At 36.6% G+C, this 25,564-nt stretch overlaps 1 protein-coding gene across 1 annotated transcript in view; it reads right to left on the bottom strand.

Annotated features, from left to right (window-relative positions):
- The window catches only part of EMC2 (ER membrane protein complex subunit 2), a 64,411-nt gene extending 42,800 nt beyond the window's left edge, over positions 1-21,611 (bottom strand). Inside the window, exons 1-2 of the mRNA XM_044668783.1 lie at positions 21,529-21,611; positions 8,419-8,532 (exon numbers count right to left, since the gene is read on the bottom strand). Of these exons, the coding sequence (XP_044524718.1) occupies positions 8,419-8,532; positions 21,529-21,568 (154 nt within the window). The 5' untranslated portion in view covers positions 21,569-21,611. The remainder of the gene's footprint in view (positions 1-8,418; positions 8,533-21,528) is intronic.
- Positions 21,612-25,564: the final 3,953 nt, after the last annotated feature.

Below are 25,564 nucleotides of genomic sequence, written 5' to 3'. Positions count from 1 at the left end.
TCCTCCATTGTAGGTAGACCTACAAGTGGTTTAATTTTTTTAGAGAGAAATGGGGCAGTATTAAAAAAAGTTATAAAAAAAATCATGCTCTATTTGACTCAATAATTTCCCTCTTTGGAATATACTCTGATAGTATTATAAAAAACCTAAAAAGCTATTTTTTCAGATTTTCATAGCAATATTATATATAACTATAAAAATCAACTGAAAAAAATCACTAAAGTCTTCCAAGGGAAAACAGCAAAATAAATCGTGACATACTAACATAATGGAATACCAAAATGTAATTAGGATATAAATATAAGCAATACAAAAAAATCTATAAGGAATTTAATGAAATACTGAAAAAAGAAAAAAATCCAGAATCAAAAGAATGATTATTTGCACACTATAGTGACATCACTGAGTCACAATCAACAAGAAATGTTTAAGTCCATACTATATTCCAGCCACTAGTTGCTAAGAATACAAAGGTAAAATAAGTTAGCCCTGCCTTCAAGAAGCTTAAAGCCAGGAAAGCTACAATATACATATATATGTCTACAAACAACAGATCCAAGGAATAAGGTGCAAGCATCTTGGGCATATTTTTTGTGACAAGATTACATAGCTAGGAGATTACTTAGGGTAGGTCTAGGGTCAGGAAGACTTGACATTCAAATCTTGTCTCTACTTGTATGATCCTGGACAAGTCACAACCTCTCCCTGTTTCTGCAACTGAAAAATGGAGATAACAACAACACATATCCCACAGAGTTGTTATGATTATCAAATGTAAAGCACTTAGTGTAATTCCTGCAACATATGTTTACTGACTGACTAAAAGATGAAGTGAATGCTGGGGATATAGTCTTTCCATATTTTAGCAAAGTTTTTGAAAAAATGCCTCTCATTCTTGTGGAAACCATAGATATAAATTAGACAGTAAGACAATCAGAAGAATTCAGAACACAAACAACAGTTGTTAATTCAGTGTCACTGTGGAAAAGAGGTCTTCAGTGAACACAAATTCTTACTTTTTCTATTTTCTGAGACCTCAGAGATCTGTTTGGTCACATTTTGTCTTAACGTTTTTATCAATTATTCAGATAAAGGTATAGATGTTCACCAAAATAAGAAATAATTGTGAGAAAAAACTAAAATTGTGGATAATAGAGTTAAGAGCCAAACTACTTTGAAAAACTGCAATAAGACAGAATTAGGAGATAGCTATGTTTTACAATGGAGAGAGTGGCACTGGACATGGAGTAAGGAAGGTTTAATGTTGAATTCTGCCTCAAGTATACTAAAAAGCTATATGATGACGGGCAAGTTACAAGCTACCTCAGGCTCAGTTTTCTCCTCTGTAAAATGGGGATAATAGTACCTACTTCATCAGATGGTTGTTAGGATGAAAAGAGATGATATATGTAAAAATGCTTTACAAACCTTAAAGCTCTATGTAAATTCTGGTTGTAGTTGTTAAGAATATAAAATCTTGTACTTAGATACCAAAAAAAAAAAATATGCAACTCCATAAATAAAGGTGGGAAAGGTATGGTTGGCTAGCAGTTGTTATAAAAAAAAGACCAAGGGGTTTAGATCAATATGAGTTAGTAGTGTTATAACAGCAGCCAAAAAAGATAATATATTCCTGGATTGCATTAATAAGTTACACAGCTTAGGAAAGTAACAGTCTCACTATCCTCTGCCCTCATAAACCTTTAAATGCAATAACGTGTTCAGTTCTGAGCACCTTAGTTTAAAAAGGCACTGACAAACTGGAGAGTGTCCAGAGGAAGACAATAAGAACAACAAAATCTGACTCAAGCCCATGACAAATGAAAATCTATTTAAGAAACTGGGCGTGTCTAGTCTGAAGAAAACAAGACTCAGGAGGGGCATGATGATTTTCTTCAAGTATGTGAAGGGCTGTCATATGAAAGGATAAGACTTGCTCTGTTTGGTCCCAGAAAGTAGAAGTGAAAGCAAAGGGCAAAAGTTGCAAAGATGTCAATTTGGGCTTGATGGGGGTAAGGGGGACGGGTACTACTTCCTAACAATTTGAATTGTCCAAAAGGAAAATGAGCTATCTCAAGAAGTGGTGGGTTTCTCTCCTTGGAGATTTTCAAACACAGAGGCCAGGTGACCAATTCTCAGGTATGCTATGGTAAAGATTTCCCTTTGTGTATGAAGTTAAAAGTGGTCATGGAGGTCCCATTAAACTAAAAAAATTCTATGATTACATAATAATTTTAAGAGACTTCAAAGTGAATTATAATGGGCAAAAAATGGTGATGAGGCCTTGGAGAATAAAAAAGCAGCATACTTTACACCTTGAGATTAGTTTAAGTGGAACTTAAAAGAAAACTTGCCTATGTTAATGTACAATGTCAAAATTTCTAATAAGACACTAAAAAAAAAGAACATCAATTTTGTAGTCAGAAAACTCCTAAATTCCACCTTTCACATTAACTGTGTTACCCTAGGAAGCCACTTCAACTCTTTCTGCCTATAAAATGGGTAAAATAATACTTACATTATCTCCCTCATAGTGTTGTTAGCTCAGGACATTAGGAATTAAGAATGAGAAAGTAATCAATCATTTAGCAAGTAATTACTATGTGCCAGGCAAAGGGAGAAGGAAAGGCTGGATAATACACAGAGAGATTTTTAGTGAGGAAATTTTAAGTTTATATATATCAGACACAAAATTAATTGTCAAATCCATTGTCCCTCCATACTCTCACGGCTTGTCCCTTGCTAAACCTCGGTCCTGGATTGTTCCCACAATCTGTTTTCTCTATTCCAGAGCTGCTGAATGGAGCTGAATAAAGTCTCACAATCATGTTGACTGGATCCATGAAAAATTACTATCATCCTATTTCAACTGGGCTTTTACTGCAGCAAACCAGTCCTTTTCATTATCCCTAAGAGAGTCCTTATCTCATGCCCCACAGCTTTTCAAACCTTTTTCTCACTTCAAGCCTACCACATTTTCCTCCGTGCTTTCTTTTAGCTGAAGACCTTCCACCTTACTTTACTGAGAAACCTGAGGCTATTCAGATGAGCTCTTCCTTTTCTCTTCATTTCAAAATCGAATAACCTCAGCTCTCTCTCCTCCTTTACCTCAATTTCTTAAAAAGAAATGGTCCTTCTCCTTGCCAAGATCAATCCCCATCTGCATGTCTTTGATCTTATCTTCTAAAACAAATTGTCTCATTCCTCTTCTCCCCTCAAAACTCCCCCAATCTAAAAGTCTTGAATAGACTCTACCATACCTTCAAGCTACTACCCTATATCACTCTTCACTTTTTCAGCCAAAATTCTTGAAAAAGCTGTTTACAGTCACTGATTCCACTTTTCAGATTCATTCTTCGACTTTTCTGAAATATGCCTCCTAACCTCATCACTGAACTGAAAATGCTCTCTCCAAAGTTATTAATCATCTCTTAATTGACAAAGTTGAGTCTTTTTTTCAATCCTATTCCTTCTTGACCTATCTACTACAACAGATAGCAGTAGCCACCCTCTCTTCTTGAATATTCTTTGCCTTTTGGGCTTTTGTGACATTATTTTTTTCCATTTCCCCTATATTATCTTGCTGCTACTTCTCAGACTCTTTTGCTGGTTCATCATAGATTACAAAACGTAAGTGTGGGTGTTTCCTAAGGCTCAATCTTAGGTCACCTACTCAACTCTCTCAACACTCCTCATAAACCTTGCTCTGCTCCCAAGATTTTAATTAGCAAAGCTTTATGGATATGAATTCCAGATCCTTATATAGTCCCAGGGTCTTTCTTGACCTTTAATTCACTTTCACCAACTATCTATTGAAACTAGATGTCCTGGAGATCTCAACATCTCTAAAATAGAAATCATCATTTCTTCTTCTAAAACCTTCTCTCTTCTAAACTTCAGTGCTTTGGTGAGAGGCAGAATTTTTCCAATCTCTTAGGTTCATAACCTTGGAATTACACTTGACTCCTCATTCTCTCTTACCCTACAACATTCAATCATGTGCCAAATTCTGTTGTTTCTAATTCTACAACATCTCTTATAACCAAACCCTTCTCTCTACTTACTATTACTATGGAGGTTCAGGCCCTTCTCACTTCTTTACAGAGATTATTCTCCTAACTTGGTCTCTATGTCTTATCTCACTTTTAGTCCATCCTATATACTGAGGCCAGTGATGTTCCTTAAATGCATATCTTATTACAACAATTCTCTACTCAATCAACTTCAAAAGCTTTTTAATGACTCTAGGATAAAGCACAAAGTCCTTTGTTTAACTTTTAAATCTCTTCCCAATCTGGCCCAAACTTATATTTCTATTCTTGGCTTATGTAATTCTACTTCCCATACTCTATGACCCAACCAAACTGACTTTCTCATTGTTCATCACACATGGCACTCCAGCTTCTGTCTTTGCACTTTTGTGCTGGATGGCACTCTCTTTTCACCTCCATAACATAGGCTACCTCCCAATCTTCAAGACCTAGCTCAGGTCTTATATCAACACTTCCCTGATTAAATTAACCCCTCCCAAACTACTTTGTATTTAAGTACTATTTTTAGAATAGTTGCCACTTATTCTCAGGAAGTCTGAAACCACAGATAGAACAAAATCCTATATAGACAGTTCTTTCTTTAACTTTTAACATTTATGTTAACTTTCCAGTATATTACTATGCTTTCCCGCTGCATCTGCCCCTCAGGTCAGAACTCCTTGGTCTACCACCTCCCACACCCACAAAAAAATCCCTAAAATAAAACAATTCCAAGTGAAAGCAGAACTGAACCCCTGAGTGGCAGGGTGGGTGGACATCCTGCGTAGGAGGAAGAGACCTTGGTCCCACTCCACCACACAGCCACCTGCCTATGTGTCTATTTTCAGGCTGTCTGAGCTCCAAGCTCCACATGTCCTTGACTCATGAGTTGGCTCTCTTCCTTATCCAGCAGTAGACCCTTTTCTGTCTTCCTCTTTTCCCTAGAATTCATGGTTGAATAGATGTAACTGAAACTGCAGAAAGCAAAACTATTGATAAGGGGGGTTGTAGGGAGGGTACTGCACTTATACATACCCTTATTACCTTTCCATTTGAATATTAACTCCTGGTGAGGAGGCTGTATCATTCAGTATAACTGTAGCCCAAAGCTTAGCACTGCATTTGTACTGAATAAATATTTGATTAATAATAAGGATTTGAGCATAGTTCCAAATTGCCATCTAGAATGGTTGGATCAATTTGCAACTCCACCAGCAATGCATTAATATCCCAATTTTGCCACATCCCCTCCAACATTCATTACTCAAAGGCTTTAAAAGACTATCTGCCTTTTGATCCAGCCTTAGCACTGCTTAGTTTATATCCCAAAGAGATAATAAGGAAAAAGACTTGTACAAAAATATTCATAGCCACACTCTTTGTGGTGGCAAAAAATTGGAAAATGAGAGAATGTCCTTCGATTAGGGAATGGCTGAACAAATTGTGGTATATGCTGGTGATGGAATACTACTCTGCTCAAAGGATTAAAGAACTGGAGGATTTCCATGTGAACTGGAATGACCTCCAGGAATTGATGCAGAGTGAAAGGAGCAGATCCAGAAAAACATTGTATACAGAGATGGAAACACTGTGGTACAACTGAACATAATGGACTTCTCTACTAGTAGCAATGCAAGAATCCAGTGCAAGGTTGAGGGAATTGTGAGAAAGAAAACTAGCCACATTCAGAGGAAAAACTGTGGGAGGAGAAACACAGAAGAAAAAAAACTGCTTGAACACATGAGCTGATGGGGATGTTATTGGGGATGTAAACATTAAATGATAACTCTAGACCAACTATCAATAATATGGAATTGGGTCTTAATCAATGATCAATGATATATGTAAAACCCAGTGGAATTGTATATCGGCTAAGGGGGGGAGGGGAACTTGGGGGAGAGGGAAAGACATGAAACATGTAACTATGGGAAAATATTCAAAATAAAAATTAAAAAAAACAAAAACAAAAAAAAGAATAAAACTAAAAATAATAAGGATTTGAATCAATTGTACAAAAAAGCAAGCCATTCCCCAATTGATAAATGGGCAAGGGACATGAATAGGTAATTTTCAGATGAAGAAATCAAAACTATCAATAAGCACATGAAAAAGTGTTCTTAATCTTTATAATTAGAGAAATGCAAATCAAAACAACCTCATACCTAACAGACTGGCTAAAATGACAGCAAAAGAAAGTAATAGATGTTGGAGGGGATGTGGCAAAATTGGGACATTAATGCATTGTTGGTGGAATTGTGAATTGATCCAACCATTCTGGATAGCAATTTGGAACTATTCCCAAAGGGCACTAAAAGACTGTCTACCCTTTGACCCAGCCATATCACCGCTGGGTTTATACCCCAAAAAATATAATAAGGAAAAAGACTTGTACAAAAATATTTATAGCCACACTCTTTGTGGTGGCAAAAAATTGGAAAATGAGGGGATGCCCTTCAGTTGGGGAGTGGCTGAACAAATGGTGGTATCTGATGTTGATGAAATACTATTGTGCTCAAAGGAATAATAAACTGGAGGAATTCCATGTGGACTGGAATGACCTCCAGGAACTGATGCAGAGTGAAAGGAGCAGAGCCAGGAGAACACTGTACACAGAGACTGATACACTGTGGTACAATCGAATGTAATGGACTTCTCTACTAGCAGCAATGCAATGATCCAGGACAATTCTGAGGGACTTATGAGAAAGAACACTATTCTCATCCAGAGACTGCTTGATCACATGGGTCGATGGGGATATGATTAGAGATGTAGACCCTAAGTGATCACCCTAATATAAATATTAATAAGATGGAAATAGATCTAGATCAATGACATATGTAAAACCCAGTGGAATTGTTCGTTAGCTACGGGAGGGGGATGGGAAGAGAGTAGGTAAAGAACATGGATCATGTAACCATGGGAAAATATTCTAAATTAATTAATTAAATAAAAATGTTCAAATAAAAAAATTAATCCAATTCACTCACAAAAAAAATAATAATAAAGATTTGATATGGCAAGAAAGAAAAACAGACAGGTTTTGGTATAGCTGCTATAGGGCCCAAGACAGGCCATCAGCAAAAGAGAATAGGGAGATTATTACCTCTTATAATCTGGACACTTTGTTTTTATTTACTAAATGCTACATTTGCTTTTTTTTTTCTCTTAATTAATTTACGATAATTAAAATCCATAAGACTTTTTCACATGCTACCATCCTATCTTATTCTCTACAATGACATTTAAAAAATCTTAAATGCAGAAATCTGAATTTATTTCTTCTTGTCTTTGGCCCATTCAAGGCTATCAAGATCATATGGATCATAGGAAAATTAGATATCCATCAGGAAATGAGATAAACAGGTCTACTACATCCTTAAGAAAACATTAACAAAAAGAAAAGCACCAAGGACAGATCTCCACCACTCTCCCTGCAGGTTACAGAGTCCATTAATCTTACTAGAGTGGCTCAATCTACCACAAATCCATCTAAGTTTATTATTATGGGTATCAAAGATAAGTTGGTCAAATTCTGTGCTGAAATTAAGATATATTTTTGGTGGCAATGAACTTTAGCTGTGTGGTGAAAGGCAGAACTGTAAAAGAATATAAAGATCACCTACTCCAACTCTAATTTTACAGATGAAAAAACTGAGGCACAGAGAAGTGAATTAAAGTGAATTAATTCACCAAAGGTCAAACAGAACTACTTTGATTTTTAAATCCAATTCCTTTAATTCCAAAACTAGGGCTTTTTTAAAAAATATATAATCATTAGAACAACAGAATTTTTTTGATGCAGCAGTATGGTACACAAAAGTATAGTTCTACTAAAGTTCTCCTTCAAAATCGCCACTGTGGTTTGGAAGTGACTGGGTTCTTCAAAATCTAAGTCAATACTAACAGGGTCTTGCTAATTCTACCAAGCTAAAAAGGTTTTTAATAATTGGCCTGGTAAAGCATTTACTATATCTGTTACCCAAGAATAAGCCAAAATTTTGAAAGTGTCATTCCAGGTTAACTGCAGAGCTGAATTTTTGATCAAAGTAACTTCTGAAGATTATCTGCTAAACTAAAGCTGGGGTACTTATTTGTGTAACTGGGGGAAGTGAATCTGACAAAATCATTGATCTTTGACATAGGGTAAAAATTACCCACAACAAAATTCAGCAGCTAATGGGTCATATAAGGGAATTTACCACCTGGAGTCAACAATGGAAAAAGGTGGCATATAGATAGCTGGCGACATCTGTAGGGTTCTCTGTACTTCTTGAGTGAGTCATTTTTTCTCATCAACAAGGTCACCCATTGGATTCAATTATTAACAACTGAGCTCATTAAAAATATGTATTAAAATATATTAATTGTTAAAAAACTAAAAGCTTACCATCATCTCCAAGCTTCGAAGCATATTCATTAATTAACTCCTCTCCGACTTCTACTATCTGTTCACTATTTCGGTAATTTTCTTCCCTCCATTTTCTCATTTTATCCCGCATTTCTGAAAAACAAAAATGTTGACTTCTTTAGTCAATAACAAATTCAAAAATGAAAAATCAATTCATAAATTAAAATAAAATTTCAGAGCAGCAGCACAATGGCTACACATTGACCGGTTTCTCTATATTATTTTCACTTTAAAGCCCTTTTCACTAATTCTGGGTAATATATTGGTTCATGTTTAAAAACAACTCAGCAATCATTGTTCTTATATACAGCCTAAGTGGCTTGAATTTAAGATGGCTTTATTAAGCTATTATTACAAGCTTACACTGTAAACAGTCACTTACATACTCTGAATAAGCTTGAGGGTCAACTATTTTATTTCTCTGTCTCTTATAGCTATTTAAAGTATATAACAAGTCAAGAATTTTTTCTTTTACTAATGACACATGACAGACTAGTTCTACTGCTTACATTTACCCTTCCCCATTTTATTTAAGCTTCATATATACTGATCAGAGAAATAGGGCTAGAATTTTATAGTTCAAATCCACAAGGTAAGGGAAGTTAGAGCTAGGATAGATAAAGTAACTTACTCAAAATTAAAAAGCTAATAAGTAAAATCAACCAAAGCCTTCTTTCAGTCAGTCAACTATCATTTCTTAAGAACCTGCTATGTGCCAAGCACTTTGCTAGGTGTTGAGATAGAAAGAGAAGCAAAAAGCAGTTCCCATTCTCAAGTTCATGAAGCAACTATGTATAGACAAGATAAATATGGGATAATCTCAGAGGAAAGGCTTAAGATAAGGGAGGTCTGGAAAAGGCTTTTAGAGAAAGTGAAAGCTTAGTTGAGACTTGAAGGAAGACAGGCAATCTAGAAGATGGAGATGAAGAGGAAAAAGTTCCTTCCACTCCACTAGGAATGCAAAGAATATGGGTCCTAACTATCCTGGAACTTAAACCTAATACAGCAAATAAGATATATGTGCAAATAAGTGAAATACAAAATGTAATTTAAAAATTCAATAGATTGGTACAAAGCAGTATGAGATATTATAATGTAAAATTACTTTTGGTTAGGAGGTGAGGGAGAGGAACTCAGAGAATCAAGAAAGTTTTATAAACTACTTGTGCTTTGAACTGGATTTTGAAAGCTCATCCTAAAGGAACAGTCAGAATTAAAAGAAGATACACAGATACACAAAGCAGTATAAGTAAGAAGACAGAAAGGAATGTTTTGGGAACTCTGAATTGTCTAGTTAGGCTATACCCAGGACACATGAATGAGAAATAAGGCCTGGAAATCTGGTTAAAATTATACTTCAAGCAAGAGCTATAAACATCAAAGTATAAGCAACAAATGGAAACCAAAGACTGAACATAGCTGTGACCAGTTAATTAATTAGAAAGCTACTGCAATAGGGGATAGCTGGGTGGCTCAGTGGATTGAAAGCCAAGCTTAAAGATGCAAGGTCCCGGGTTCAATTCTACCCTCAAGATATTTCCTAGCTGTATGACCCTGGGCAAGTCACTTAACCCCTATTTGCTAGCACTTAATGCTTGACTGATTCTAAAATAGGAGGTAGGGTTTTTCATTTTGTTTTGTTTTTTAAAGAAGTCTATTGTAACATCTGAGAAAAAGCAGTCCTTTCCTCATCTAAATACTATGTAACTACAAACCAAAAAAATAGTGCTTAGGTGTGGAAAGGGCAGCATGCATATTATTTTCCAAAATATAGATGCAGGAATATAATCATAGCTCCCCATAATGACACAGCCTCCTTGGCTATCCTTTCCAATACTAGTAGCATTTTCACTTACTTCCTCAAGCCCAGTGAGTTGGAAAACTCCTTGCTGCCAATTCCAGGGTCTTGGTCTCCTTCCTCCATCACAGAGCAACCTCTCTTGTTTTAAGGTTCAGACAATCCATATTTACTACCAATCAAAATATGGGTAGCTGTTCCCCATAGACTATCTAGTCCTTCCCCTTCTTTCCTCAAAGAGTTCACAGTATTTTTTTCTTCTAAACTCCTGCCCAAATTCTAGGTGACTTTAACATACATAGTGACTTTCCTTCAATCACCCTTGAACTCCCCATTCCAGTTCATTGATTACTTCATTCATCCATCAAAGTAATTTTTCTAAAGCATAGTTCTGACTATGTCATTCCCTACCCTACCTATTAATAAACTCCAGTGGCTCTTTGTTGCCTTGAAGAGCAAATACAAAATGCTTTGTTTGGCATTTAAAGCCCTTCATAATAATCTAGCCTCCTCCAACCATTTCAGTCTCACATTTCTTACATCTCATTGCCCACTATATACTCTTCAGTCCAATGACACTGACTGGCCTCTCTGCTGTTCCACAAACAAGATATTCCTCTTAGCTCTAAGCATTCCCTCTGGCTAGCTGTTCCACATACCTGGAAGGCTCCCATTCTGGCTCCCCTGGCTTCTTTTATGTCTTAACTAATATCTTACTTATTATAGGAAGTCTTTTCCATCACCTCAATTCTAGGGGAATTGCCTCTTTTATAAAGCTTCCTTACCTTGTCTCTCCCATTAGATTGTGACCTACTCAAGGACAGAGACTGCCTTTTTTCTCTTTTTTATATTGTATCCCCATCACTTAGCACAGTGCCTGACACATATTAGGCTCCTAATAAATGCTTATTAATAGTTTAATATTGAGTATATCACATATAATGCTTATATGTAATATAGTATTGTTATATAATATATTGTTTATATTACATATATTATATTATATATGAATTATGAAATATAAAATTAAAATATATAGTAATAATAGCTTCTAGGAGAACATTTTCTCATGATGTCCCTTAAACTTAAATTCTACATACTTGTAAAAAATTAATCTCTTCAGAAACTTAATTAACCTTATTAACTTATACTTGTATATACGACCTTGTAAACTTAAAAATTTCTTCCTCTCCACTTCCTTCCACTCCTTCCTTTCATTGGGTCAATTACAACATCTAGCAGCACTTCATTCGATGTTACTAGGAACATATAAAGTATATTCCAAGTTGATGGGAAGAAATCTGAGAACAGAGGACTCTAGCACCTGGGGATAGGCCTCTTGAAAAAAGTGTAGGCTTCATTTAAACCTAAAGGTCTTAGGAAGCCTAAGAAAATGAGAAAGAAGCATGGAGGATAGAAGAGGAAGTATTGTGTTCAAGAAAACGGCAAGTGGGTTACTGCTCTTGTAGGGTGTGTAGAAGTGAAAAAGAGAGAGGATGCAATACCATGGTGACAGAAAACACGCTGTAAGTAGAGAGGTAAGAAGGTTTTTGAGAAACTTTATATGGCAAATAGAGAAGTTTAAATTTCATCCAAGTAACATAAGTCATTTCATATTCTGGCCCTAACAATTTACTTTCCATACAGCCACCAGATTCTGAACATCACTACCATACATGTTTCTCTAAAAAAGCAACTCCAAAATATTAGAAGCAATGTAGCATAGTACAGTGAGGTCAAACATTCACAGGGCCAAACCAGATTTAAAAAGTATTAAAAAATATTTCACAAATAAATAAAAATACAAGAGAATATAATGTTAATATGTGATTTTCTAAGTCAATATGTGGCCAGCTGTATGGTTTAGTGGTCACCACTTCTATTTAAGTTTGACCTCACTGGTGTAGTAGATGGTGTGCTAGACTGGCAAATTTGGAACAAAGCCCTGGATTCAAATCAAATACCAACCAACTGCCACCTCTAGGGCAGGCAACCAACCTAGCAGAAGCAGGAAGTAGCATTTGCCAAGTGAGGAAAATCACTGCTCACTTCAAGTATTACATCTCCCCCTGACTCAAAGGAAATAGTAGTGTTCCCCAGATCACTTGGTCCCTGCTTCCAGCCTATGCTCCTCTCCATCACTGAGGAAAGTAACTTCTGTGGAGAAGGAGCTTACTATTCCTTCTCCCATCAATACTAGCCATTGACCAAAACTCCCAAAACTCAGGAATAGCAGTACCCTTCCCCTACTATCAGGGTCCTATTTTCATCCAAGTTTCCATAGCTTCTATCTAGGGAAGCAACTCTTGTCATCTGGAAATGACTTCTGCAGTACTATTGCCTTGGCCTTTTCAGTAGCTATGGTTGTCAAAAAAAAAAAAAAAGTTCTCCCCACCAAAGTCTTTAGCACTGTCAAATGCCAAGCATTAATAATTATAATGCTGGCAGCAGATTTAGGTATGTATGTATATGTGTCCCTGCGTGTATAAATAACACATACATATAAAAACCCTTACTTTCAGCCATCCAATCTAAGACAGAAGAATGGCAAGTGCCATTCAAGTGGGGTTAAATGACTTGTCTAGGGGCCCACTGCTAGGAATTGTCTTAGGCCACATTTAATACCTGGCCCTCTGACTTCAGACCTGGTTCTCTATCCATTCTACTACCTAGCTGCCCCAGAGATAAGATTTTATCAGTGGAAATGACATTAAAAGATGGTTTACACCACTTTGCATCTGCATTCTACAGGCTAAGGGGACTTTCCAACTAAATAGGAAATGAAACCTCTACTATGTTTTATTTCCCCCATTAAAAGAGAACAGGAGATATCTCCATTGCTTAGCACTGGGCCTCACACATATAAAAACTACTTTTTAATTCATTAGTTCAAATCCTTCCTTGACAGTAGTTTTACAACTACATGCAAGCCCTTAATTTGACAAATATGTTAAACCTCTATTATGTGCCAATCACTGGGGAACTGAAAGAAAGGCAAAATTGGCCTCTGCCTTCAAAGAATTTACTTTCTACTGGAGGTAATAATATATAGAAAGAAAAATAAATGCAAAATAAACCCAAAGTAATTTTGAGGAAGGGAGGACTAACATGAAGTGGTATAGAAATCAAAATAAAACAGACTTCTCTAAACCTTCTGGATTTAATCCTTAATGATTAGCAAACTCTCACCATGACTAGTCTAGTGATTACACAAACCTCCTTTCCAGATTTCCCACTGTTCTCTTACTTCCATCCTCAGTCCTATATTCTCTACTATCTCTGGAATGCCTATTTCATATCTAATTAACTCCTTTCATCTTAACTTCTTCTCTTCTAACTCCACCCATCCATTGGTTCTCACTAAGGCATGGCTCCCTCTTAATGACTCAGCATCCTTGAGTACCTTCTAAGAACTGGTCTAATTTTTCACTCATACCCCTAAATTCACATACTCTTGGTGTATGGGAATTCAGAATACTCTTTGCTCCCCACTGCCACTACCAGACTCTCCCTCTACCACCATCACTCAGTAACTTCTCTCCTCCTTTGATATTCAATCAATCCCAATTTATCATACAATAAAGACTCATAGCATTTTCTTCATAAGAAATTTCTCCTTTCTTCTTTATGAGTTCAATGCCTGGCTCACAGCCTCTCTTTTCTTCTTTCCAACCCCTACCCTAATAGTGGGAGATTTTACTAATACATATTGATCCTCCCTCAAACACCCTAACATCAGTTTCTCAGTCTAATCAATTCCTATAACATATTCCTCCATTTTACCTCAGCTACCACACAATGGCCATGTCCTTGCCATCACCCACAAGTATTCTGCTTTTATCTTTATAAACTACAGTTTATATGGTCCTAATATTTTAACATTCCATCTTTCTCTCTGGCTTAAGACACTTAATATGTAACCCTATTGGTCATCTTCATTTCATTAGATGTCACCAAACCCTCCAACTCCTCCACCCCTAAGAGTTCCACTCTGTGTTGCCTATACTTTCCTCCCTTCCCTAGAATCTCAATGCTTTGGTGAACCAACCAGTTCATCTCCACAATCTAGTCTTCTTATACTGACCATGCTTTGCCAAGTCCCACTCTTGAATTACTCCTACCATCCACTGCCTTCATTCCTATTCTCATGCTGCTGAACTGAAAATCACAAAACTATAGTGAAAAGGCCCCCTACAAATCTGAATCTCAAATAAATCCTCATTGCAGCAAATTAATCCTTCTACAAGTCCTTAATTAATCTATAAGCCCACTCACAACAGCTGCTTTTTCCAACTGTTTCTTTCCCTTCTTAAGTGTCCCATAGTACCTTCTCTGAAACCTCTCAGCTGAGAATCTGTCTCATACTTCACTGAACAATTTAGGCCAGGGGCAGCTGGGTAGCTCAGTGGATTGAGAGTCATGCCTAGAGACCGGAGGTCCTAGGTTCAAAGCCAGCCTCAGACACTTCCCAGCTGTGTGACCCTGGGCAAGTCACTTGACCCCCATTGCCCACCCTTACCACTCTTTTTCACCTATGAGTCAATACACAGAAGTTAAGGGTTTAAAGAAAGAAACAAACAAACAAACAAAGAAAATTTGAGGCCATTCATCTATAACTACCTCTTCTCTTTTTCACAGCTGATATCATTTGGATTTCTTCCCTTCCTATCTCTTTTTTCATCATACTTTAACACAAAGAGACTGCTCCAAATCAAAACTTTTAAGCTTCAAGTTCACCTTTACAGAAATAAACTTTCAATAACAAATTAATTTCTTCATCCAGTTTTATTTAATCAAGCCTTGAATATAACAATTTTTCAACATCCATAATTTCAACATCCCTAAGTATGAGGTTGTGGATAGAAAGCCATCATAACATGCATCAGGTAAGCAACTGAGCTAGATGACTTTTAATGAATTTCAAATCCAAAATTCTACAATAAAAGAAGTTGCACAGTAATAGTACAATTGATTTGTCATTCTTTCAGGCTTCTCTCACGGCGTATTTCAGCTGCTCAGCATATAATGATTTCTGATTTTACCATCTATTTCAAAACATAATGTTAGGCTAGTTCCCAACCTGTAGTCCTGGAGATGTAAGAGGTCTCTGAATCCATAATTGAGAAACTTAAATGAGTAATAAATATATAAATAAATGTATCTGCTATATACTAAACAATGTTCATAATACATATTGCAAATTTTCAAATTATGTAGATATTAATAAAATAAATTTATTTAAAAGCATTACTACATCATTTTAGTTTGTAAGCATATATTTTCTTAATCAATGGACAATTGTAGTTCATCAGTATGTGTGCAAAGTTTACAAAATTTTTTGGCATTCAAGATTCTACTATAATAAGAGCTCAAGAAGTACACAATTCTAGACATTAGTTTGACCTCCAAAAACTAAAAGGAGAATGTTTTCTATAACCATACTTTCCTGCAAACACACAAGTGGATTTATATGGAAACTATCCCTAAATATGAACTTCCAAAGTATAAAACTCTACAAACTATTTTTAGGTGAGATGGTTGAGAGGATGGGAGAGATAAAATTATTTTAAGTCTATCAACTATCATAACTGCTTAACAAAACTTCCAAGTCTTAATAAATGATAGCGATAGCTCAGATTTATATAGTGCTTTAAATATTTTCTTCCCAACAACTCTGCAGTAGGAAATGCAAGTATTATTTCTACATTACAAATGAGAAAACTGAAGCTCAAATATAATGAAGTGACTTGTCTATAAGTTAACAAGTATCAGAACAGAACTTGAATTCACATTTTCTGAGAATAGGCCCAAATAAACAAATTCTATATACAGAATGTCAGGACCCCAAAGTCTTTGAAGCCAAGAATTAGTGGGAAATTTTTTATTATGTCTTACTACTATAACATCTAGCATTTACTCTAGCATCGGACTATGTAAAGAACATTGAGCCAAGAATTCTGAAACTTTATTTCCAATCCAAATGGACATGAATAAAAATAGCATTTATATAGCACACTTTTGCAAACATGTTACAATGTTCCTTCATTTGGTCTTCATAATGAAATGAAATAAATGCCTATGAGGCAGGAATAATTATTATACCCAGTTTACAGATGAGGAAAGTGAGGCTTTAAAAAAAAAAAGTTAAATGCCTTGACCACAGTCATATAGCTAGGAAGTATCTGAGGCAAAATCTGAATTCATTTCTTTCTTTCTTAAGCTCATTGCTCTATCCACTGTATCACCTCACTGCCTTTCACATAACATAGTCTTATTAGCCATTTGACTAGGCAAATCACTTTACAGTCTCCCTTAACCTGCTTTGACACCTATAAAATAGGGATAATAATACTTATGCTATTAAACTCAGAGGTTTATGGAGAAAGTGCTAAGAACATCTTAGCATGGAAAATAAATGTGAATTAATTAAAATATTCTACATCTTCCGCTATTCATTCTTCATTTCATGTATATCTTATCTCCCCCTCTAAGACAAATTGAGGGCAGCTCGGTGGCCCAGGGAATAGAGAATCAGGCCCAGAGACAATAGGTACTGAGTTCAAATATGGCCTGTCACTTCCTAGCTGTGTGACCCTGGGCAGATCCCTTAATCTCCATTGTCTAGTCCTTACCAGTCTTCTGCCTTAGAACCAATCTAGTATTTGAGTGAAGGGTTGGGGAAAAAAAGACAAATCAACAAGTCTTTATTAAGTGCTTCCTGTGTGCTAGGGTCTGAGGACACACAAAAAAGGCAAAAACATAGCCTCTGGCCTCAAGGAGCTTATAGAACACAACTGGCAAATGACTATGTTGACACAAGCTATATAGGGTAAAATGGAGGTGATATCACAGGTAAATTGCTAGCATCAGGAAAGGTGTCTGACAGGAAGTGAGATCTGAACTGATCTGATTTGAAACCTAAGAGACAGAGTTGAGGTAGTATTGGAGACATGGCAAACAGTCAATGATTGGGTACTGAGTTGGAAGATGGGAGTATTCCATGAGATGAAGAGCAAGAAGGCCAGGAGTATGTGGAAGGAAACAATGTGTAGGAAGACTGTAAACAGACTAATTATAAAAACCAAACAGGCATTTATATCTGATTCTAGAGGCCATAAGGAGCTCCTGGAGTTTACTGAGTAGAGGTACTATGTTTTAAGAAAAACACTTTCACAGTTAAATGGAAGATGGATGAGTCCAGAGAGATTTGAGGCAAGAGATGTTATGAAAGTTGTATCAAGTTGGCAACGGACAGGATTTGGATTTGGGAGGAGTCAAGGTTATAAATTTGGCAACTGGGAGAATAATAGTGCCCCTAATAGTAATAAAATAGAAGAGAAGAGGATTTGGGAAGATAATGAATTGTTTTGGACAAGGTGAGTTTGAAATGCCTACTGGACAAAAGGCAACTGTGACAGGGGTCTCAAAGGCAGAAAAAAGGTTAGAGCTGGACAAATAAAACTCAGAATCATATGCATATAGATAATTAAATTTATGGATGCTGATCAGATCACAGAGTGTTAATAAAAAAAGACAGAAAAGAAGGCTCAGCATAGACCCCGAAACAATGATGGTGAACTCATGATATGGATGTCAAAGATGGCACATAGAGCAATCTCTGTGGGCACGTACACCTCCCACTCCTTCGATCCCCCCAGAAAGGCAGAGGGACTGGGGGAGCTGCTCTCTTTCCCCTCTCCATGATGGCCTGAGGCCATTTTTTAACATCACCCACCCCTCTGCTCAGCAGCCCAATGGAAGCACTTCCTTTCTCTTATTTGGGGGGTGGAGGGAGGGGTGGAGAGGGGTGCAGGACTCCCTTTAAAAGGTTTGCCATCACTGCCCTAGAAGGTAGGATGAGGCAAACTCACTATTAGTGGCAGTGACATGGAAGATCACCAAGAGACTGAGTGGTCAGATAGTTAAGAGAACTGGAAAAAACTATATAATAAAAGTCTAGAAAAAAGAGTAGCAAGGAGAAGGGAGTGAATAAGAGTGGCAAAGTCAATAAAAAAGAGGATTGGAAAAAGGTCATTAGATTCAGCCAATAAGAGTAGTAACTTTTGAGAGAACAATTTTAGTTGAATGATGAAAATGAAAGCCAGATAAAAAGAGTTAATAAGATATAGAGAGCAAAGGAAGTGGAGACATAGCTTAAAACAGTCTCTCTGTTTACTATGCTGAGACACAAAGAATAATGAGATTTTAAAAAATTATTATAAAATTCAAAGTAGAGTTAAAATTTGGAGGGAGTAGTTTCAATTGAAAGATGAGGTAAGAAGCCATAATGCAGAAGGTTTGGAACAATGATATCAAACTTAAATAGAAACAGGAGCCACTACTCCATCTATAAGAATACCTATAAGCTGCATAATAACTTAGTTTTAAATGTAATATAATTATCTTTTGCTATATTTTCATTTATTTTGTTAATCAGTCCCCAAATATATTTTAATCTCATTCTCCCTACACTTTAGAGTGCAAGTTTGATAGCTCTGGTTGAGAAGTTAAAAGTGGAGAAATAGATAACCCAAGGATTCTTAACCTTCTTTGTATCAGGGAATCATTTGGCAACCTGGCGAAGTTTATGGATACCTTCTCAGAATAATGTCCATACAACAAATTACATAGGATTTCAAAGGAAATTAGTTGTAACTAAATATTTATTGAAATATTTTTTCAAAACAAGTTCAAACACCCCAGGTTAAGTGTTCCTGCATGTTCTAATCAAAGCCTCTCATTTCAGACAAAAAAAACAGAGGAGGTTAGTGTTAAGCAATGTGCCAAAGTCACAGAAGTACTTTATGGCAGTAATAGAATCACCAGTCTGGTCTTCTAAATGGCAGGTGATATATCCACCTCATAGCCCGAAACAATTTGCTCAAGTCCACGCAACTAGTTATTGACCTAGTCAGTCCTAGAATTCACTTTTAATCCCAGCCTAGTAGTCTTCCCATTCAACTGCTTTCTGAAGCCATTATCTGTAGACATCATAAACTAAAATTTTGCTTATGTTAATTATTTTTTTCCAAATAATATAAAGTATAAAAGTAGCTTGCTTTTGTTTTTCTCTCATATAAAGTAATAAAAAACACAAAAAAAATTTCAAAGTCAAGAAACAAACCAGAGTAATGTAAACTTGCCAAAATATTGTTTATACCTCCAAGGCAAGAATTCTGACCATTGATCTTCCATTATAGTTCTTAAGAAGCTAAATGAAAATCTAATTCTATGGGCTCCTATCAATCACCTTTTTAAGTAGCTTTCCATCAGAATATTTTCATTGAAGCAGATGCAACTTGCCAAAAATATTTTGTAGATAGGATTATCAGTGTACAAAGAGGAAACCCTAGGTTCAGAGAAGTTTAGCAACTTACCTGCCCATGGTAACACAGGATTTGAACCCAAGTTGTTCAATGTTCAAGATTACCAAATATGCCAAGGCTTCTTTAAAACTTTTTTTGTCCATGTGGTAAAAGAAAAGAATGGCCAATAGACAACCTATATACACCACTGGTATATATTTGCTAAAAAATCTTGTTTGGGAGTTCAAATGTCCCTTTAGCAGTCTGGTAAAGAATATGAATCTTTTCTCAGAATGATGCTTTTAAATACATAAAAAGGATTACAAAGGAAACCAATTTATTGAGAATTATCAAAATAAAATTTTAAATAAAGTTCACAAATTCCAGGTTAAGAATATCTGTATTCAATAAACTTCATTGGTTCCCTATGAATTCCAGGATCAAATATAAATTTCTTGTTTGGTATTCAAAGCCTTTCTAGACTTCTTACATCTCAATTTCTACCATGTACTCTTTGATCCAGTAACACTGGCCTCCTGACTGTGTTTTCACTGGCTGGCCCCCAAACCTGAAATGCACTCCCTCCTTATCCCAGTAACCCTTGCTTCCTTAAAGACCAAGTTTAAAGTCCACCAATTACAAGAAGCCTTGCCAGATCTGCCTTTAATACTAGGGCCTTCCCTCAGCTCATCTCTAATTTATCATACACATGTGAAGATATCTACCTATCTATCCCTCTATCTCAAGTCTCTCCCCATTCCAATTCATCCTTCATTTAGACACTGAAGAAATTTTCCTAAAGTGTAGGTTAAGTCCACCACCTCCTACCCCCTGCACAATAAATTCCAGTGGCTCTTTATTGCCTTAGGGCACAAATATAAAATTCTCTGTATGGCATTCAAAGCGAATTATAATCTAGCTGCCACCTACCTTTCCAATCTTCTTCCTCTCCAACTCATACCATTCTATCCAGTGGCACTGCTCTTCTGATTATTCCACTAACAAAATACTCCATCTCTCAGCATTTTCTCTGGCTATCTTCCAATGCCTGGAATACTTTTCCCTGCTCCACTTTACTTACTGACCTGTTTAGTTTAGTCCCAACTAAAATCCCATCTTTTATTGGATGCTTTCCCCAATGCTTATTTATTCTTGTACCTTCCCCCTGTAAATTATTTCCAATTTATCTTGTATATAGCTTGGTTTGTACATATTTGTTTGCATGTTGTCTCCCCTGTTTGACTGTAAGATTCTTATAGGCAAGTACTGTCTTTTGCTTCTTTTTGTATCCCAAAAATTTAGCACAATGCCTGGCACATATAAAGCACTTAATAAATGCTGACTAACTCAGTTCGGCGAGACTGAGGGTCTTCCAGAAATAAAGTACACGCACCGTGGGCTCAGGTCAAGCAGTGACCCCACCCACCCCCACCCCCCATTTGGGCTTTCAAGGTGAACAAAAACGAGGGCCTGCCATAATAAATGGGGGCCTAGAATATTTCACCCAATTTCTGATGATCTGGCAGGAAAAACAATGAATGGAACTATAGATGAAACGAAGAGGGAGAAATGGAGCCTTTAAAAATAGTACATAACAAGTCTAAGGACTTTTCATAAACCTTCTCGTTCACTATGGTGTCACCACCAGGGCCCAGCTCTACCTCCCTGGGACTACCCTAATCACCTACACTGCCTCCATCGGAACAAACGACTGCCTCGCATCTTGCCTACATGTTAGAGAGAACCCAGGATAAGTGAGACAGGTCCATCGGTCAGCAAACCTGAAGAAGCCAGCCCAAAGGGGCCCGTCCCAGGCCGCCGCCCAGGGCCTAGGTCGGGGTCCACCTCAGACCCCGGCTCAGCTCGGAAAGCTAGAGATCAAGCACGACAGTCCGCGGGGGGGGCAGCCACATGACCCAGATGCCCACGGACATCAGGGGCTCTGGGCCTTCTATACCCTTCCAGCCCCAACCTCTGAACAGTTACCTTCCCAGGTCACATCATAGAGCTCCGAAACCTTCGCCATTTTCCTTAATCCCGCGGCTACGAAAGAGGAGGGCAGCGGCCGGTGTCACGTGATCGGCGCTGTAGGCGGAAACTGATGATGTACTCGCGAGTCCATTGGCCGAGAAGAGGAAGATGGGTGGAGGATAGCGGTGCACGTGGGCCTGCTGCGTAAAGGCTCGGAATTAGGAGGCGGAGCCATGCAGGGGCGGGGCCGAGCGAAGAGGCATGGGGAAGGTAGGATGACAGGTACAGAAAGCCGTAGCCCAAGCTCCCGGGATTCTGTCCTTTTCTAAAGTGTATCTACTCCCTGTTTTGATTATCTTTAATTTTAGATAGATAAATAGATGGATGGGTAGACAGGGAGATTGGGAGACAGATTGAAGAGCAACCCCAGACAAGTCATTTAATCTCTCTCATACTCAGTTTTCTCATTTCTCATCAATTATGTACAAGCAAGATTTTATATGCATACATTTGTATTTATATGTATATATTTTATATTGACATATAAACAAGATTATGTATAACATATATAAAAATAAATTATAAACTTGTTTGTATATAATTGTTTTCATGATGTGATGTCTCCCATTGAATTGTGAGCTCTTTGAGATCAGGGACTGTTTTACCTTTCTTTGGGTCCCCAGTGCTTAAAAGTCCATTGCATTTAACAAATGTTCGTTGCCTGATTGACCAACTTCTGCCTGTCGTTACAAATACCCCTTTCTGACTTCTATGCCTGTTTTCTCTCCCATGCCCTACAATTACTTTTTGTTAAATTTGTAACAACGTGGCTAGAGCATATTGACCTTCAAGTCTGAGATGCAAGTGAACTTGAAATCAAGAAAACCAGTATTCAAATACATACTCTGACAACTATTAGGTAATCTACTCTGATAATTGCTCTGAACTACAATTACATCATAAAATGGAGAGAGTATCAACTGGAACTATTCACAGGATAGCTATGAGACTCTTCAAATGAGAAAATATATATAAAGTATTTTTCAAATTTAAAAGCATTTGAGTGTTTCTTTATGTTATTATTATTATTGCCAGTGCTCTTTGTCCAGTTTTGTCCCTACTGGAGACCTCTTCTGTTTTCTCAACACAGTATCCCTTCCTCCCTTTTATATACTCTATATACTTTAAGTATAAAGCCTTGAGTCCTTGTTTTATTTTTAAGGTAGCTGTTCATCCATACTTTAGTCCATTTCTACTGCCCTTCTAAGCTTTTGAAACTCAATTTCAAATTTAATTCCTTAGATTTCCATCTTCTAATCTACTCTCTGTCTCAACCCCCATATTAAGCACACAAGCAAGTGCTTAAGATCAAAAATTTGAAAGGATCTTAGATATCATTTAGTCTAACTCTTTGAGAAGTTAGAATTTTCTCAGATTAAAAATTAAGTTCTATAGAAATTAACTGACTTTCCCAAGATTATACCCAGGCAAATAGTAAAATTCCAGAGTTTGAATTTAAACCAAAGTCCTCCAACTGCACTGCTTAACTTAGATCATAGTTCCATAGAGTCCTGGACTTGGACTCTCTCTAAGGTTTGCAGTACACTATTAAATATATATGTATATGTGCATATATATCTATATGCATACATGCATTTATATATGTATAAAATCCCATTTGACACTCACAATAATCCTTTAAGGGAGATGCTATTACTATCCCCATTTTAAAGATGAGAAAATAAAGTTCCTAAGTATTTAAATTAGAACCTGGACTCAGGTGTCTCTGACTCTTCTTGATTTGCTTTGTAATTGACCCTAGATCTCTGATCTTTCTCACTTATTTTCCTACAGACACTCGATTTTCTCTTTTAATTTTTGAAAAATCTAAACTATTTTTATCTTTTCTGTGTAGAGGAAAAAGTAATTGAAATTGAAGGAAGCAATGTAGTTTCTTTACCCTTTGTTTACACATTAGAATTGCCATATTGGGTCAGAGCCATTGTCAGATCAGTCCAACTCAATGTTCATATTCTGTTCCTGAAAAGAGTATCAAAGTGTTTTGAAAGAAAAATGCCTTGATTTTTTTTGACATATACCTTACAAGTTAAAGTTGGGTCACCAAACACTTTCATCAGGGCTCTGTGACTTATGAATTGAAAACTATTGTGTTAACTTGTTCTACCTCATGAAATAAGAGTGTTTTTGTTTCTTTTCAATTGATTTAGTTCAAGTATTTAATGGAACCACGTCCTGCTAATATTCTGGATTTAGGGGCCAAAATATGTTCAACTAATCCACATCATTCAAGATATAATTATATAGTACACTGCTTAGTTTTTATCTTTCCGAGTTGAAGAATCTTCATTTTTTAATCCTAGTCTTTTCCTCTCCTACTTCCTTGATCATTGTAGTCCTCTTTCTCTGAATTTTTCTCTCTTTTCTTTCTTGAGGAATAGAGAACTAAACAGACAACATTCTTTAATTCAAAACAAAACATTTTTATTTACCTTAAATGTTCTGTAATGCTAATCTCTCCCCTTAAACCCTTGATCCCATTTCTTCCTCCATCCAACTTTATTTGATACTATTGTCTTCTAAGCAGTCTGTGTTCTAAGAAACGGAACTCTCCATTTCCCTGTTTATGCCTTCACTTTTCTGTCTCCATACTGTCTCTGAGTTTTCTGTTCTTAATACATTTACTCACAATATTCCTCATTGAAATTTCTTTCCTTCCTTCTCCTTCCCTGTTGATGCCATTTTCTCACTGTAATTTCTACCTGCCCTTAATGATTTTCCCCTCAAAGATGTAACATTTTGCATCATACCTTTCTAAAATATTTAGCATATATTATTCTGTGTTATATTCATCTATATTTTTATCTGCATTTAGCAAATGTTTACTTTGAATTTGTTCATGTTAGCTATATTGTAAAGAAGACTATTTTTGAAGGGCAGGTTTGAACTAAATGACCTGAGGCCCCTTCTAAGCCTGTCCTCTGATTCTGTAATTTATGTGTTCATACCTTCTTGATAAGGCCTTACCTGATATCTCATCACTTAAAATATCCTGTTATTTTGGTTTGCTATGTATATAGCTTACTGTCATTCACTCCATTCTATTCCCATTGTTACTATTCCATTCCAGGACCTTATGCTGTATTTCAACCCTAGCTCTGAGATTTAATAACTGTCTGACCACAGGAAAGCCATTTACCCTCGTTGAGGTTCAGTTTCTCCATCTGATTGTAACACAACAATTGCCCTCATTGCCTGTAGGATAGGTTTGTTAGCATTTTACCTTGCCCTCAGGATTCTTGGGTACTCTTGAAAAGTTGGGAGTTTCTAGCACAAGCTCCAATTAATAGTATTGTCTCCAATTTTAGGGATCCAAGCACCTCAGTTCCATTTAAATACTGAATGGTCAAATTACCTTTTACAAAGGAATGTTTATTTCAAAGACTTGTTTCAGTGCAAAAAAGAAATATACAAACATTTTCCCCATCTCAATATTTAGTAAAATATAATCCTTCCTTGACACCTAATTCTTTGGTGAGGCAAGGGAATTACATTGACTGCTTATCTCAGTTCCTATGTAAAAGTCCCACCAAATTCCAAGTCCAAAGTCCCTGTGGGCTTTCATCTAGGGCAGGGGTCAGCAACCTTTTTGGCCATGAGAGCCATAAACGCCATTTTAAAATGTAATTTCATGAGGGCCGTACAGTGCTCACAGTGCGCACTCCTGTACAGTGCCTGAAAAAAATTTGACTTTATGGCTCCTGCAGAAAGAACCATACGTTGCCGAACCCTGATCTAGGGAGTTTGATTTCTTAGGGCTTCCTGGCTAGACTGGTAATAATAACTGATCTAGAATCTTGTCTTCAAGGTCTCTATGGCTGAAGCTCATAGATCTAGGAACTCTACTTCCTGTTCCTAGGATTAAAAGGAATAATTAATAATAAAAATAAGACCTAACATTTACATAGTGTTTACTATGTGTCAGGCACTGTGCTAAGTTTTTATAATTATTTTGTTTCGTTCTTACAGCAAC

The sequence above is a fragment of the Gracilinanus agilis genome, chromosome 1, assembly GCF_016433145.1.
Source record: "Gracilinanus agilis isolate LMUSP501 chromosome 1, AgileGrace, whole genome shotgun sequence".
NCBI lineage: Eukaryota > Metazoa > Chordata > Mammalia > Didelphimorphia > Didelphidae > Gracilinanus > Gracilinanus agilis.
Note: the sequence above shows the minus strand (reverse complement) of the source record. Positions and strands in the feature narration are given on the sequence as shown.